Source organism: Nanorana parkeri, unplaced genomic scaffold (assembly GCF_000935625.1).
Source record: "Nanorana parkeri isolate BGI_ZX_2015 unplaced genomic scaffold, ASM93562v1 scaffold2284, whole genome shotgun sequence".
Classification (NCBI taxonomy): Eukaryota; Metazoa; Chordata; class Amphibia; order Anura; family Dicroglossidae; genus Nanorana; species Nanorana parkeri.
In genome coordinates this window covers 27,807-45,737 of record NW_017308552.1, presented here as the reverse complement: position 1 = coordinate 45,737, position 17,931 = coordinate 27,807, and the positions used below count along the sequence as shown (strand labels likewise).

Genomic DNA, 17,931 nt, shown 5'->3' with positions numbered 1-17,931 from the left:
ATTTTCACTACGTTATTAAACATTATTACACATTTTTTGGGTAAAATGTAAAAGATGGGGTCATGTTGGGTAAATAGACACTGAACATCTCAAGCCTTCAAATTGCAAGCACCCACAAAATCATAAAAAACTACCATACCTAAAATTGTCCATAGACAACTCTTTAAATGTTTTTACCGATTATCGGTTTAGTGTTAATAATGATTGATGGCCCTAGAATTATTGCTATCACACCGACTTTCGCAGTGATCTATAACGTGTGGTGCAATTGTTCTCGCATGTAGATGCACCCGAAGCATGTTTGCATTTGAATGTGCGTGTACGTGGCAGTGGGTGACATTCAAAATTTTTTAATCTTTTTTTCTTTACATTTAACTTTATTGCTGTCACATAGGGGGGTATAAAGCCCCCTATGTGATGGCACACATACAGTGACAGGTCCTCTTTATGGAAAAATCAGGGGTCTATTAGAAGCTGATGAAGCAGCAATCTGCAGCAGCCAGAGAAATAACACCTGAAGGGATGCAATACTTATAACTTTCGGGTCCAATGATCAGAGCCAAGATCTGCCTTTGGGAGTGTGCAGGTCTCCCTCTGATCCAAGCATACAGACCTGCCATGCTGGTCCCAGGCCTGCACGGAGGACAGTGGAGCCAGGGATAGCCAGCGGTAGCGGAGGGGGGGGAAGGGCACATGATCTCAAAAACCATAAAAAAATCAGTAGCTGCAGTTAGGACTTTGCTTGCTAGTCTCCCTTTTTCTCCTGATCTGCCATACTTGTGGTGGTAATGTATGCTGACAGCGACGCCAAGGTCGCTCTCATGGTGAATTTTCTTCTTAATTGTGTTTACCTTTGTTGTTTAACTAACCTAGATGCTAAGCATGACTCCAGGTCAATATACACCACTGTGGTTGTCTCAGACAAGCAGTAACATGACCTAGGGCTGTATTTTGGTGAGCTGTCCCAGACATCTGGGATGCAGCAAGCACTACAGCCACACATTAGAGGGAATTTGCCCGGTGAATATATGCACATTAGTTGATGCCTTCAGATACACTCACTGTTGGTTTAGTCATGTAGCCTAAAAGTAGGTGGCACTATAATTTGCGCCAGATAACTAAGCCACACTTTGTCAGTACAAAAGAATGAGATGTTGATTGTGTCACACATGTTGGGCATTACTGCACACACACACACACACACACACACACCAGAGTGAGAGCAATCATTCTAGGGCCATCACTTACAGTTAACGCCAAAATGATGACCTGTAAAAGTACTCTACCCAAGTGTACTAAACCAACCTGGGGCAATCGCTACCTGGGGCAGACCAACCTGGGGTAATCGCTACTTAGGGCAAACTTTACAAAAACACAACATTTAGAGTTTACTATACTTTCTCAAAACCACCCTTACTACTTGGTCCCATTTGACCATTTATAGGTTACTTATAACTGTGCACTTCTACTGTGCTAACCTAAAAAAAATGTAAGTTGCTCTGGGAGTTTGTTTGGAGCAATAGAAGAGCAACCATAAGTCTACACACCCTACAACAACCCTCCAGCAATGGAAGACTAAGCCTACCAGATCCTCAGCTGTACAACTCTAGTCTTGAACAGCATATGCTACCCCACTATTTCCCACTGTACATTCTTGATATCCACAAGGTACTATTACCCACGAAGGTGGCCCTGACTCCTCTGTTGAATACCACCTGGCTTGTCTGGCACAGAATTCGAACACAAAGCCTCCTGAATATCCATGTATCTGTCTGGAAAAACCCTGATTTCCCAGAATCTGTGGGAATAAGTATACTAAAACAATGGCACAGTGAGGGCCTTTGCTACATTAAACCTTTACCAATGCTGCTTCCATACAATCAATGCCCTTTAATGCCTTAGAAAAATTCAGTTTCTAATCTAACAACCCATTTCCCTTTTTAAAAGTCAAATCTTACACCACCTCCTATGGTAAAAAAAAATGTTTAAAAAAAGACTGATCCGATTGGCTTGATGTTCTTGTACAAGCCCCCAACCCCACAAAATGGACAATGTTCAGTCTTAACAATTTCTACCAACAACCTCTGAACTACACCTCAACTGCAGCTGAGCTTAATAAATAGACCTGCACCTGTCTCTATATGTCCATGGATATCCTATTACAGTCCCCATGACTGTCCAGTAGTCCAATTACACCACTTCCTACATGATCAACTATTTGTGTGAGGAAAAGGAGAGTTTGATAATGTTGCTGGGGGCTGGAAGGAAGGTGGGGGTAGAGGGTGAATAAAAGAGAACATAGAAAGAATTTGAGTGGAATATTGGAGAGGATAGCAGCTATGCAGGGCTGGAACCTAAAGGAGGATAGTAGATTTGAGTTATAGAACTGGTGAAAGAGAGGGGAGGGCAGTGGGAAATATGGAGGACATGGGGCTTTTATGACACAGGGCACATAACTGAATCCTCCATAGACAGTTAGGAGAGAGGAAACCAGAATGCAATATAAGTGACCAGATCTGGGTTGGGACAGGAGGGGGAGCCATGAGGGTGTCAAGGAATATTGTGGTGTCACTTACCTGCCTAGCTTGTAGTGGAATAAAAAAAAGTAACAATTTTTTAAAAGACTATATAACTGCATGATTTGTTTATTCTGCCTGTAGGTCAACTTGTATTAGTGAAATAAAAAACTAAAGACATGTTGGTATTTATCTGCTGTCAACATGGATTCTTTAATACAAGTCCATCAGAAAGCTTTATTTATATATAAAAAAAGAAAAAGCGCTGGCAGACTTCCAGTAACATATAATTATACATTCCTATCGAAAGGAGGATGCACATAACACCAAGTGAGAAATAGCAACAATATCATTCTGGAACAATTTTCATTTTGCTGCCAACACCCAAGCTTCTTCACTATTCATCAAAAAATATGACAAAGAACTTGTAAAATCTTTTTTACCAGAAGGGAAACACTACATTTCAAAAGGAACTGAATCCAAATCAAACCCACTTTCTTGTACTACAAAGTATACCGTGTAACATCTTTCAATATATCAATCATCGGGAACAAGTCACCGTTCATGAAAAGTATTTAATATTGTGTGAGCCAGAGTACAGCCCTGAACTTGACAAATAATTCTCATTTTACAGAGGTCAGAGTTCTACAACAATCTGTTCTGAAAATATGTATATGTTAGGTCTGGCTACAATGCTGCAGGCAGATCACACCATTCCAGAATAGCAGACACAAGGCACTTAAGCTTTGCCCCTGCTTGTAGAAAGATTAAAAGAATATTAACGTAAGCAAACACACTTACACATGAATTCATTTATTCATAACTTAGTTTCCCCAATAGCACGTTTTCAAGATCTAATAAGTCTTGCGTAACATTTAGAAAATACACACAAGCTGCGGAACAGTGGCAGCTCACGCGCTGTGCTTGTGCATTCCTTACTCCTGAGCTCAGTGCGTTACACACTCCTGACCCCTCTGCTATTTGCATTTAATAATTCTGGGTCCTGCATTCTGTGCTTACTCAATAATACTACACAGAGCCCTGCATTCTGCACATTAGTCATCCCTGTCTCTTGCACTCCTTAACCCTGTGCTCTGTGTGTTATGCACTCCTAACCCCCTGCACACTGTGCGTTACACACTCCTAACCCTTGTGCATTACACAATACTGAGGGAGAGTTGAGGCTGCGTGTGAGAGAGGGTTACAGATATGGCGGTGAATTGGGAGGGTGCAATCGATGTTGAGATCTCTCCTCTCATGATGAAAGAGGAAAGGGAAAGAAAGCTGCAAACCGCAGCCATTGTTTACATTCTGTGACAGCTATGATTCGTCACAGTGATCACATGTTACAGAGCCAATGCCAATTTTATTGACACTGTACCTTGTTTTGTGAGTGTCACTGTCCAATTTCCAGTGTTTCCACAGTGAACTGCTCATGCGCACACTAGAGGGTGCATGTGAGCAGAGAAAAAAAATCACCGCACAAGTACGGGTACCTGCACTCAAGAGCGAGACGTCCGTCCATTTATACGCAACGGGTGGACAGCAAGTGGTTAAGGTAAGCTGTGCAGAAAAGCATGTTTTTTTAATAAAAATATTGTGTTGAAGTTTATACATGTTTGTTAAGACTCATAATTGTGGCACAGTGATTAAAGCATATTTTCTAGGTACAAGCACTGTGCCATACGTGTGTCATACATACAGTAAATCCCTGCATAAACAGGCTTGGCACCAGCACAGTGTTGCTAGCTTTTAACTCACCCCACTCCTCATGGCTTTACTTACCTACAACTGTAAAACATAAATCAAGGCAACTAGACTTGCTAATCTTTTCTTGAAGACGTTTCGCTGGTCATCCGACTAGCTTTCTTAATTCAGAATGACTTGTACAAAAATTATCTGGAAATAAATATGGTGAATGTTGCTCCAATCAACAAAATCTGTTAAACATAACCAGCATGGGGTCAGAGACCTCGTGGAGGTAAGGTGTTGATTGCATTTGCATAACTGGAGCTACTATTAACATCTGTAAAAATGCAAATGTAATCAACGAGGTCTCTGACCCCATGCTGGTTATGTTTAACAGATTTTGTTGAAAAGTCTAGTTGCATTGATTTATTTTTTTACATATATACCATGACCTGGATGAATGAGAACCTTCACAGACATTTACTTACATACATACAAATCTACCACTTCCTAGAGTTCTCACCTATTTTCACATAAGCGATATACAAAGTCTTTCAAAACCAGTCCACCACCGCCAACAACTTTTGATACCTCCAATTCAGGTGTATGATGGCAGTCTTTCTTCTGTACAAGGGGCATGACCTCACAGTGCTAACTTCTGATTAGTCCAACACCCCCTTTTAGAGTATGCAATAAACACAGAAGTAGCAAAGTTAATAATAAGCTGCTGACAGCATTGAGCAGCTTTTTAGAAAGCTAATGCAGTAATGCGGGTGGGGGGGTCGGGCAGATACATCATTTTAAATGTGTTCGAAATTTAGTCATTGGGTCAAGATCCACCATTGACTAAACATTGCCAGTGCTGCAAAGTAAAAATTAAAGCAAAGCACAAACAAGGCACAGTGGTTATCTGACACAATCTTCTTGAGATTTAGATGACTTCATTTTTGTTTCAAACAGCAATGTGGTTATACAAGTCAAGTCAAGTTTGTAACATAAGAACAATATCAATTTTGTAAAGTGCAATTAGTGTCACGAAGCATAAGATAAACCTTGTAGAGTGTGTTAAAGTAAATCTATCATGTGTCATTTAAGTCACATGTTGGAATGACCAGAAAAAACACAGAATGTCCATCATTTAAGAGTTAAGGTTAGGTGTTACGTATATGTTATAGTTAGTTAACAGAAAGATTTAGGGTTAAGGTTAGACTGAAGTTAAGGGATAAGTGTCGAGTCAGGTCAAGTGGTACATTTTAGACATGTGCGATTCGTTTCGTTCCGAATCGAAATTCGGACGAATTTTCGGAAATTCGGACATTCGGATGTATCCGAATTCCGAATTACAGATATAACGAATGCAAACGAATCCGAATTTCCGTTTCCGAAATTCGGCAGTGGTAGTTCGTTCGACCGTTCGTTTCAGTTTAGTTTCTTATTCGTTTCTTATTCGTTACGAATATCGTAAACGAATAAGAAACGAAAACGAAACGAACGGTCGAACGAACTACCGCTAACGAATTTCGTCCGAATCCGAATTCCGAATCTGAATTGACTTTCACTTCCGAATCCCAAAAAACGAAATAACACAAATCCGAATTTAAAACGAAACTAAATGAATTTTTTGGCAGTGCACATGTCTAGTACATTTTAGAGTTAGGTTGTTTGGTGTTAGATGTTATGGGTGACTTTTTGGGAGCAGGTTATGTTTTAGAGTTCAAATGGGGAGAGGTTAAGTATTAGAGTCAGTCCAAGGTAATAGGCCAGAATATATATATATATATATATTTTTCAATTTTTTTTGAATCAAAAAACAAATTTACTATGTGACAGATGAAGTGACGAAAGATGAAATTCTGGCCTTTGGTTCTGTACCACAATGCACTTTTGTAAATTCGGCTCACTTTATAAAGAAAAAAATGAGTAAAGAAACCCTATTGAATTTGTGAGTGCTTACTTTTTGCTGGCCTCACATACATCAGTGATATTGGAAAAGAGATGGTGGTTTTCTGTCTTGGTCATAGTGGAATTAAGTTGCTTGGAATTCTTGAACATCCGAATTAAGATCTCTAAACTGAGCAGGTACGAGTGTTCAGAAGAGATTACTTCAAATATAGCCTGCAAAAGGAAAGCAACAAAACTGACATGCAACAAACCCATGAATGCAATAGCCTGAAACCTAGCATCTAGAAGCAGATCACTTTCTAAGCAAACAGTTAAATACACAGTTTTAATTGAAACATGTAATGTTTTACCTGCTAAAGGATTTGTAATTCTATTTAGGCAATCTTGTGATTTAACATATGTCACAATGAATAGCTTGGTAGGTGACACTCCTATTTCCTGGCACAGATCTGCACCTTGCTACAGTAGGGTGTACACGGTTACAATTTCTAACAAACAAAACCAATTTCAGAACCATTAGAATAATTTCTAATCGTTGATGTGGTGAAATCGATGATCCGTTTTGACCGCAGTGATGAAAAAATTTGAAAAAGCATGTGGGAAAATGTTTCTCGATCGAACGAAATTCTAACAGTGGATTATAGTTTTCGGTCGGGAAACGCTAATCATTTCAACATCAAATGTTGAATGAAAATCAAATGAAATTTTGAACTACAATCACCAAATCTTGTCAAGTCGAATGTTCTGACGGGATTTTTTGATAGTTCGAAAATCTACCCGTGTATACCCCACTCAAGTTTTCTTTTCCCCTCCTCCAGCCAGCTCACTGGCAATAAATCAACATCATCACACTGCTGACATTGTCCAATGAGAAGGTAGATAACATTTCAACCATGTACCTATATGTTTGCTCATGCATCTATTTTAACAATAAAGTAAGAAACAAACCTAAAACTATTTATTTAGCTTTGGAAAGCTTGGGGGTATGTTGTATAATTATTATTTAGGCTTTGCAGAGTTCCTTTGAATTTCTTGTCCTCATGGATTCTGTTGTAGTGCTTGTAAGTGTGCTATCAGGAGTCACGGAGAACAGCAAAGGCCACAATATGGGTAGGGAATGTTTAGGGAATGTCTATGCAACAACATTGCATAGAAAACAGGTCTTTGTAAGTATTCGATATATGCGACAAACTCCCTTAAGAGTCTCCACACAAAATCACATCTATAGTTGTGGACTATGTTCTAATTTACATCTAACGGAGTTTCTAACTGAAAGAAACCGGAAGGAGTTAAGATTTCTGTTCCCAGCTAAATGGTACAATTGATACCTCTTGTCTTTTCCTTTCTTCCTGGCCGATACTCTGGGAGAGCCCATTCTTCCTCACCTAAGAAAAAAAAAAGTCACTTATTATAGTGAATGTTGCATCACTTCCATTATAAATATTACCTAAATCATTGCTAAACATTTTATTGCTGAGTAAAGTAAACTAAAGTAAAGTGATAAATCAATGTAGTCAGGTAAAATAACACAAACAGTAGTGGTATTGAGATTTCTTTAAGCATAGGAAGAACCCTTGGTAATCAGGTAAATATGCACCTGGGATGGGGACGATATATGACTTATGATTAGGAAGGCAAGGCTGACCAGGATAAATGTACTTAATGTAAAAGTATAATTATCCTTTAATATTTAAAAAATTAGGCAACTATGTATAATGGTAGCTATATTTTCTCATTATGCATGCAGGTCCTGATATTCTCTGTTTCACAATGCAAGTCTGTGAGTAAGCCGACTCATAAGCAATGCACTACATGCACTTCCTCTGCAGCTTTTTTTATCTCAGCAGTTGTTAAAATAGAGACAGAGTAGTTTCTTATCTACAGATCTATACATTAATTATATCTTACACACACACACACACACATAGTGTTAATTTAATAAAAATGTAAAAGAACAAGCTTGTAAAATCAGAGCATCTATAAAAAAATAAGCAATAATAACATACAGTATATGCTAAGTGTACATTATACTCACTTTAAAAGGACATCGCTATCCACCATCAGTAAAACACAGTGACAGAAAGGCATTCATTATTCCCAAAATGCAACAGGACAACAATAAATGAACAGGTGAAGCACTGACTGCATAGTCCAACAAATAAACAGTATATAACATGCATCATATATATATAAATTGCCACAATTGTGAAACAGTTAAAAGGGTGAAAAAAGTACATAGATAAATTCTTAGATATGAAAATACAGAAAGACAGGACAGAAGATACCAACAATTCCCTGCGGTTTTTCTTTTAGTGCAAAAAAGAAATCAGCATAGTAGTCTACTTCCAATGCCGAGTTTGCTGAATATCTACCAATACTTAATCCAACAGAAAAGTGAAGGGAATGAAAGGGTGACTTGGGTGTTGAAACCAAGTGAAAGAAAGCTGCCCACATAAGGTGCTGTTTAACATGGCACAGAGTACAGCAAACTGTCTAACAATGTATCTGATTTGAGCTGTCCAGCTGAACACAAATCTTTCAGCCCTAGAACCCAGGAGAGCAGTCAGTGCGCTCCAGATATGCACAGCTGCCGACCACACGTATGTGTACTGAGATGTCTGGCTTAATTAAGTCTATCAGACCCGATGCCTGAACTGAGCACTTGGCTGGTAGTTTTGAACCTTACCATACAAATGCCTGAAAAGAGGACAAATAAGTTAGAAATTAAATGTGGCCATAAAATGTGTTGTATACACTGATGACCGATGACTGATGACCACAAAACAATCCCCTACTACTCCCTTTAATCCTAGCTTGTTATAATCACATTCACCTGTCCTTTTTGCCATTACCTGCTGTTATCATGGTTAGAAAGCTATTCAGGGCATTGTTTAAGGTCTCTAGATAACATTTTAAGAGCTGTCTCAGTGAGCTCTAAATTACCATAAAGATTTCAAAAACAATGCCCTGTTGAATTGTGTCCTTCTGAAGCTAATCATACTTTGGACTTGAACAGTCTTTCCCTTTTCTTGCTATGAATGCTATTTTTTTTGAGTAACGCAAGAGAAAAGTGGAGGCTGCTATTAAAAAAACTGAAAAGCAAACCCGGCACCATAAACTTTTTATAATGTATAGAACTGTTCCTTTCATAAAGCCATTTACTCTCTCAGTCAAAGGCTTAAGAGCCGGTTTCATAATATAGGAGAATCTATTACTGCTGATTCTATTACTGTATATTGCTATTAAAGTGACACTAAACTCAGTAGTTAAATCTTAAAAATGTGAGCTTGGAGCGGTGGCTGCTTTACAACACCCACAGGGACCATGGGGAACAAAAGTAGTCACCCTCCAGAAGGAAGGACAGTGTCAGCACCAATTCAGAGATGATTTGAGGATCTACAGGTGAGTGATACACAAATAAGCTACATTTTTGTTAAAAGTTAAAGTTACTTGAATGCATTTTTAAGGATTTAGCTCCTGAGTTCAGTGTCACTTAAAGCTGGCCATTCACGAGTAGAACTTTGTTCAAAAAAAAGTTGCGCTTGCATCATTGGTTAGATTTTTGTAACAATTAATGTGATCAAATTGACAATCATTTTTGTCTGTAGTGGAATTCTATTCATTACAAAATCAAATGTTAAAATCAAACAACATTTTGCATAACATTTGCCAAGTGTCTGATAGTATTATCAAATGTTCTGACATGATATTCATATTAGCATTTGGCTGAAAATCTACTAGTATACATTAGATTTTCACTGGTAAATTTTCATACAAATGTTCACACCATAGCGTCGCAGTGACGTGAGTTTGAGCACGCTTACGGGCGTTTCCGACATTTGGTGCACATTCCTATTGATTTCAATGGGTGCTGCATGTGTGCTAAACGCGCGAAAAGTTGTGCATGCAGCAAAGTCTGTGACATGTGTCCCGCATTTTCTCAAGCACATTTGTCTGCGTTTGATCACTTTTGAAACTGCGTTTGGGGAGCCATTAACTAGTAATAGCAACTCAAGCACACAGAGTGTTTTGTACGTGTTCTGTTAACACATATCAAAGTGCTCCTTTAGACCGAGTTTGACACATTTACGGAACGAGATCGTGTGAAGCAGAACTAACCAGGTTATTCACAAAAGTGTGAAGAGTTTGGAGAAGGCAGGAGGAGAGAACAATCTAGGACAACATAGCTGAACTGGAAAATGAGCTGAATTGGAGACTTTTTCCAAAGCAGCTATTTTGGCCTAGATTGTTCTCTGCTCCTGCCTTCTCCAAACTCTTCATCCTTTAGTGAATAACCCTGTAAGTCTCCCAAATATGGTCTGTCTGAAAGCAATATTCTCTGCAGTCTCCAGTGACACCCATTATGTTCCTAAAAGCCAGAGGCTATGTAATGTTGGTCTTGCCTAGACAGCTCAGGAACAGTGTTTTGTAAATACGGCAAAAATGTAATCCTTTTTTTCTCAGAATGATAAGGTGACTTGGTAATGCTGACATGTGCCCGAATTGATTAATGTAAAGTGTGAGCACTTTGGCACCTTAGTGATGTAAGCCCATAACTACCATGAACAAACCTTTCACAGTGTAACCACAAATGACATTTTGTGTATGATACTGAACTCTTTACAAACCATCAGCTGAATTTTAACATAAACTGATCCCATTTCAGATCAGTGCTACACGAAAAGACATTCATTATTACTGCAGGGAAAACATATGATTTGTATGTGTATTTTTGGTACATTTTATTAAAGGAAGCCTGTCATTAGAGAAGCACGGGGGGCTTTCGTTGCTGACCTCCAAAAATGCCAGTTACCCGTCTCTCTCTGGCATCAATATTTTACAACCACAAAACAAGTGAAGCCAGAACTCCTTACCAGCATACGCAATCTGGGTCAGTGATTCAGGTAATACTGAAGCTATTGGATCAGCATGGAAGTCACTCAATTGGATTTTTTAGAAGATCAGCACCAGGTTTGCCTCAGAAAAGGCTTACAGGTCAATTGTAATAAAAAAATAAAAATTAAATGTGAATTTGTACTTTAATTATACCCAAAACAGTGATGTTACATTTTCATGAAATATTTATTTTTACTTGTAATTTTTCTAACATACATTATTGTCTGAGAACATACAGTGCAGAATGGTATTCTTTCTTCTTTTGAAGCATTACCAATGAATTATAAAAATTAACAGACTTGTTTTGAAGTGGCTTGTTTTCTTAAAGGTAACCTGTGGGAGAAGGAAATATGGAGCCTGCCTTCCACTTCTGAAAATGCTAGCGCCTGGCTGGCTTGACAGCCTCCATGTTCTCAAAGTACAGATTTCCTTTAAACTACACATCTTTTATTCAGGTTTATTAGCAGGTGTAATAGTACATTAAAAGCATACAAATAAATAATAACCTACTCTATGAATAATATCATATCAAGTTGGACAGACTCAGGCTGCATTCACAATTGAAATTGGTACGTTACAATAATCTGTAAATTGTGGCAGGGCATGGCAATGCCACGGTGTAGTTTGGCAACTTTGTCAGCCAGGGGGGATGAGTGTCCAGAATATAAACAGTTTTGTAGAAGAAGCTGGCTTTTCAGATTCTTCCGGGTTTTTCTAATTGTAGCTGGGATCTGGAGCTCTGGAGACTTCTTTAAAGCTCTGGGTGGGATGAAATCTCCAGTCTTGGGGCTAGGTATTGCCAATGATCAGTCTGGGCTGATCAGGTGGCTGAGAGCAGCCTCATTAAGAATCCAGACCAGAACTTGGAGGGGTGGTGGTGTGGTGGTGTAGAGTGGTGGGTGCTGGAGGCTCACGAGGTCCAAGCTAGGTGGTGTGGAAGAGCCACACCAGTAACAGCCAGGGAGGCTGGAGGATTTAACTGGCTGAGAGAGCCAGACACACAAGGTGTGTGGAAAGATGCTGGAAGTGGCTAAAGGGTATGAAGTACCACTGAGGCATTTTGTGGAGGCAAACGTTAAAAGTACTGGGACACTGAGTGAATGGGACAATCTTGAGTCGGTGAGACAATATACCCTATTTGCTGAAGATCAGTGAACTTTGTTTTGGGCTGAAGTTAAGCCTTGATTTGTGTTTTATGTCTTTTACTACCTGGAAGCAGAAAAATAAAAACTTGATTGATGGAAAAGCCCTGTGCGAGTGCTCTGTGAGCTCCCCAGCTTTACAAAATGTGCATTGTGTTGCCATTCATTCTCATTGGCATTCATCCATAAGCCAACATTAAAAAAAAAACATTCACCTTGCCCCTTGCAGTGCCCCGGAAAAAAGTGATGCAGGTATGTTTTTGGCCCGTGGATGTGGAAAAAAACATTTCAAAACATGCATGTAAGAGTGAATGACTACTTATAGCTTATTCAGTATAGCTGCAAACACAAAAATCCTACAAAGCACAGTAACCCATAAAAGACCAAAGTTCTTATACCAGATAAGTGAAAGATAAAATTCTAATTTGTAGGTTTGACTAAATGCACACATTAAGTCCTCATTCACAACAATCCCTACAATATAGGGATTCCTGCGTCAGGAACTTGCGATTTCCTGCAGCAGGAATTCCAAACCTGCTGCTTACAAATGGCAGCCATCATCCATTCAAGTTAATCACCAGGTGGCAGTGGACACGATCGATGCATCCAGGCATAGTGATTGATTGCTAACTGCATGTAATGGTATCACATATAATTACCATGCGGTGTGCCAGCCTTCTGCTGCTTTCAAATGCGGTCACTGTCACCAGATCATTAACTTGCATGGATGACAGCTGCCACTTTTAAACAGAACATTAGGGATTCCTGCTGCAGGAAATGGCAGATTATTAATGCAGGAATCCAAAACGCACATACATTGTAGGTGTGAATGAGGGCTAAATAAGGGTGTGTTGTGTGTGCATATATAGCGAGGGATCTTTCATTGTAAAAATTAAAAAAAGTGGTTTTAAGGTGTCCTACATTTCTTTTACAGTTTAAACCCCTTTTAAATTAGTATTCTTTCTCTATGCAATGCATGTACATTGCCTTTTGCTGCATTTGCAAAGACAGCACCAGGTAGCACTCTCATACATAATCCCTCAAGAGATGAGCCAAGTTTTACAAGTTAGCCCGGCCAGGGAGCCGGTGAGTGCTGCTTACCGATGAACAGAGGGGCCCTTTGGTCCAGTTGGTATAGCAGCATGGGAAATACAAGACAAACAAACATGATTTGTTTACAGATTCATTTCATGAGTGCAGTACATAATGTCAATAAGTTTCAGCTTCTTTCAGTAAATATTTTATGGGACACTAGAAACTTTTTATACAACATTTAATTTTCCACTTGGAAAGATGATACATAAACATTGTGCAATATTCTATCAGATAAAGAGAACACATTTAAAGGAGAACTATGGGATAAGGGTTTTTCCCCATAGTTCTCCTAAGGGTCACGGGAGGACATATACTAGGGTCCTCCCGTGACTCAAAGCTCAGTATATCGCGAGCTACAGGATCTACAGCCGAGTGATACACAAATAAGATATGTTTGTGTTAATAGTTAAAAAGGTACTTGAATGTATTTTTAGGATTTAATTCCGGAGTTTAGTGTCACTAAGCAACAGCAATGATCTGAAAGCCATGTATGTTTCATGAGCCATTGTTTGGGAACCCGTATCCAAAATGGAGTCAAAAATTTAGCATGTGTAATTGCTGTATTAGTAACCAATTCAAATTCATTAAATCACACAATATGAAAATGACAATTTAAAAAACTTTTTTCCACCTACCACTAGTGTCTAGCGTTTATGAACTGCTAAATTCTTTGTTTACTTCACTCGAGATGTTTCTGGGTTAGATCATGAGTTCTTAACAGAGAGAATTATTGGAAGCAGTGCAAGTCATTTGGCTTCCCTGGTTCTGCTCTATCAGAAGAGAAATGTCTATTTCCATAATTTCTAAGCAAAATATAAATCAAAAGCATATTTCGCAAGTCACATCAGAACATGCGCTGACAATCTGCTGTTTGTTTACAGGACACAGCATTACATTCAGTATCAGCAGCAGTGGCGCTTACTCTGTTTAATACAAGCTCTACACCTCCTTTCAGTGTCACACTGCCTGCTTGGTACTGAATGTCTGTAGAGAGAGTAATACGGTTTGATACAAGCAAGCCTAGCCATTAACGGAGGAAAAACACAAACAAGATCTGTCCTGCTGAAATACACAGATGTGTTTTTTGTTTTGTTTTTTTAACAGGAGTTTCTTACAGAGGAGACAGGGTTACTTGACTGATGATTTTGTCAACATCCCTCTGTTAAAACCCCAATAAACACACAGACTGGGCAACATGGATTTAAATGGCCACCGCAGCTTTTTATTAACCAAACAAAAGTTACCAAATGTAATAATCAAAATGACATACAAATAAATATTCTGAACGACTGTCGGATCTGAAAAGGGGTGTTTGGATGCCCATCAGTCAAAATAAGGCCTCTACTAAAACTGCTCACATGCACCCCAACCAGCTTGAGGACAGTTCCCAAGGGGCCAGCCCCCCCCCCCAAAAAAAATGCCAACACCAACAGGGGGAAGCACCATACCATACCAGCTGATGCCCCCCCCATTTTGTAACCGCCTCATATTTTCAGACCCCCAAAGACCCCCCTAACCCGCCAAGCTACCGTGGTGTAAAAAAACATTTCAACAACCATCAACCTCAAAATTATGAAAGGGAGGGCGGGACAACCTGCTTCCTCCGTCGAATTTCCAGAAAGAACACCCACCAGCCCTTATGGTTCATCCTATGCGGCTTCTCCCAGACACCTGACCCAATTCAGGTAAGATCAACTGATTCACGCTTTATTTAACTCCTTTTCCAGGGACTATTCCTCCCCCTAGTCATGCAGCTCCTTCGCTCATCATCTCCAGTACTGTCTTTAGCCCATTTCCACGTTTGCAGAAGTATTTTTAAAACACAAATGCCAGCAATTTACACTGAGTGTACATGAAACAGGCATATACAGCTGATGTATGTGAACACAGAAACGTACATTTTTTGTTGACATCTGTATTGGAGTTCTGTTGTGAGCGGCGCCATCCGCAGTCATTACAAGCACCCGTTACTTTTGGGATATCGGGTAATGGGTGCGGCAAAGTATATGGATATTGCTTTATATAGTATATATCTAGGGACCTGTGGCACACTGGCAAGTTGTGATTAAATCCAAATACATGCCTCGTGTATACTTTATAAAAAAATTGCTGCGAGGTGCTACAGTGTTCGGGTTTGGCTTGAAGAAAAGGTGGCAACCCTATGTGACACCCTGGTATCAAACTGAATTTCATGTGGAGAAAATGTTGAGTTTTTAGGCTTCAGGCCTAATAAAAGATTCATAAAAAAATGAAGAAAGCCTGCAATGTGAGAGTCATGAAAATGTGCACATGTATACATCACTGCACCTCCTTCATTACCACAATAAATGCAAATCACTTACAAAAGGTGGAAATGGACTTTAAGGCTTTGGGTTTGTATTAATTCAATCAGTTTGACAACAATTTGAGATGCTTCTGAGATCATTCAGAATTCACTGACAGGTACATCTGGCCTGAAGTTGGCTTCTTTCTGACCTGCATTTAACCTGCTTTAGGCATGGTTAAACTTGTGGTTAAATCCCCTATAAACTTGCATGGGGATGCAGAAACTACCTGGCACAAACAAAAACCTGTCAACACATACCCTCAGGCAGATTATCCTTACCATGTTAAGCAAATGTTGAACATCTATTGGCACTAGGGACAATAATTGACTATCTGTAACATCTAAAGTGGGTCAAATGTAATGAAATTCTTCTCTATAACAACCAATCATATTTAGTTGAACAGCGGAAAAGATGCAAAAAACTGTTTTGTTATGCCTGGTTATGGATTATTTGGAAGGAAAGGAACAATGTAATGTGCTGTAACGGTTTGGGCCTATAGCAGGATATCAAACTTCTCTCTGACATCATACTTCTTCTTTGTTGTCATAACCTGGCCTAATCATTCCATACATCACAGCTTTCATTTCTGAACGTTTCCCCCTTTTTGTTATTATTATCGTTATACAAAAGAAAAAGTAAGGGGTTTGTCAGTTGCAATAAGGACTGGCATGGCTCATGGATAGATGGACAGGAGGGAATAATGGTACATACCTAGCATTAGGTACTTTTAGTAGTGACTATTTTCCTGCATGGAGTTTTCCTTTATGATGTCATTTTCAAAGTGCAAATTGTTAAATGGCAACTAGTGTGGCTAGTTGCTGTAAGGGGAATTCACTGTGACTGTGCAGTCTCATTTGAGGTCATACGATAATACTGTGCTCTGTGAAAGAAGAACTCCAGGCATACATTTTATTAACCCTTGCAGTGGGGCTGTCAGGGGCCGGTTATGCTGGATCTCAGCTGTGGAAGTTGGAGGGGTTGTTTTTTAGGAGAAGGTGGCTCAGTGGGCGGTTCCCCGTTACACTCAGTGCGGCGGGGATACCGTACGCATCATATGCCACCTGACCCTGTCCTAATTAACACTCTTCTGTGGGGTTGAGACTCCAGTACAGGGTGTATGTTATTTAGAGTGGGGGGAAGGTTGACTAAGTCTGAGTGATACTGATTAAGCAAGTACTGAATAACGTTACAATCACCAATATCTTGTATGGAAGAGCAGTTGCTACCTGTGTAACAGATGGTGGTTTGATAGGTTCACAGCAATGAGTATGCACACTGAGTTAACAACACATGTGGTCTAACTGGTCTATATAGCTGGGGTATGTACTATGGAGAGTCATACAATGAGATCATATAGAGTCCATACAGTTCATAGATAATGCCACTGAACCCCAACACGCATAGATCAAAGGAGTGCTTATATGCCAACAGCTGAAGCAAAGATATGGTTGTCTTATGAGACCCAGGTACTTGCACTTAGAAGTGGTTCACACTAGAGGGAGATTGGAAGGCTTCCTGGTGGCAGTGAAATGCAGGACCTCTGATCCGGGTCAATGGTTGTGTCAGCGGCGGAGCACTTTCCAGACAGCAGGGTGTCTTGAGAGTGTAGGCTTCAGGGCAGAGCTGGCGGGTTCACTGTTCGTTACTCGACGCTCCACAACAAGAGAACGCCGAGTGAACGAAACAGCTGCGGTTTTACGAGCGGGACCACGCCGCGTGGTTGGAGCTGGGCGTGACATCAGCACGGAGACGACGCGCCGGCGGATCGAGGGAACGCGCCGGGCGAACCCATGACAGGGGCTACCCCTGATACTCACCCGGTCCTTGGAGCTGGTACCACTCCCTCCAACCTCTCTCCTCCTACTATGCAGCGGTATGTCCCTCAGCATCCTCACGACCTATACACTGTATTGGATGTGATGACTCTAGATTTCTAGACCGCTGCAGCAGAGGGGGAGAGATGCTCCAGGGACTGGAGTTCTTCTTTAAATATTGCACCTACAATGAATAGATGTGCAGACTTGGATCAGCTGGAGACGAAGTTGCAAATAAAAGAATTTACAATTGTTTTGCAGTGCAGTTAAAAGTAGATTACTTTCACATACTAAGACTGCATCATACCTGTTCAGCTTGTTTGACTAAATTCCTTTTACTGTAATGTTAACTTAACCCTGCACACATCTAGCATTTACTTCTTTGCATTCAGTGATTGATTAATATTGTTAAAGTTCCAAGACAGTGCGTCATTTTCACAATATATATCATTATGGAAATGTCATTCTGTGCGTTCAACCTTTTCAATGTTACCACTACAGCTGCCCACTGTCTCATAAATCTCACGTGAATCTACTCTACATAGAGAAT

At 39.9% G+C, this 17,931-nt stretch overlaps 1 protein-coding gene across 1 annotated transcript in view; it reads right to left on the bottom strand.

Annotated features, from left to right (window-relative positions):
* Positions 1-17,931, bottom strand: part of LOC108801297 (rho guanine nucleotide exchange factor 26-like) — a gene marked incomplete at its 5' end in the record, with an annotated part of 121,517 nt that overhangs the window by 77,339 nt on the left and 26,247 nt on the right. The window contains 2 exons of the mRNA XM_018573232.1: positions 6,160-6,320; positions 7,436-7,492. Coding sequence (XP_018428734.1) covers positions 6,160-6,320; positions 7,436-7,492 — 218 coding nt within the window. The remainder of the gene's footprint in view (positions 1-6,159; positions 6,321-7,435; positions 7,493-17,931) is intronic.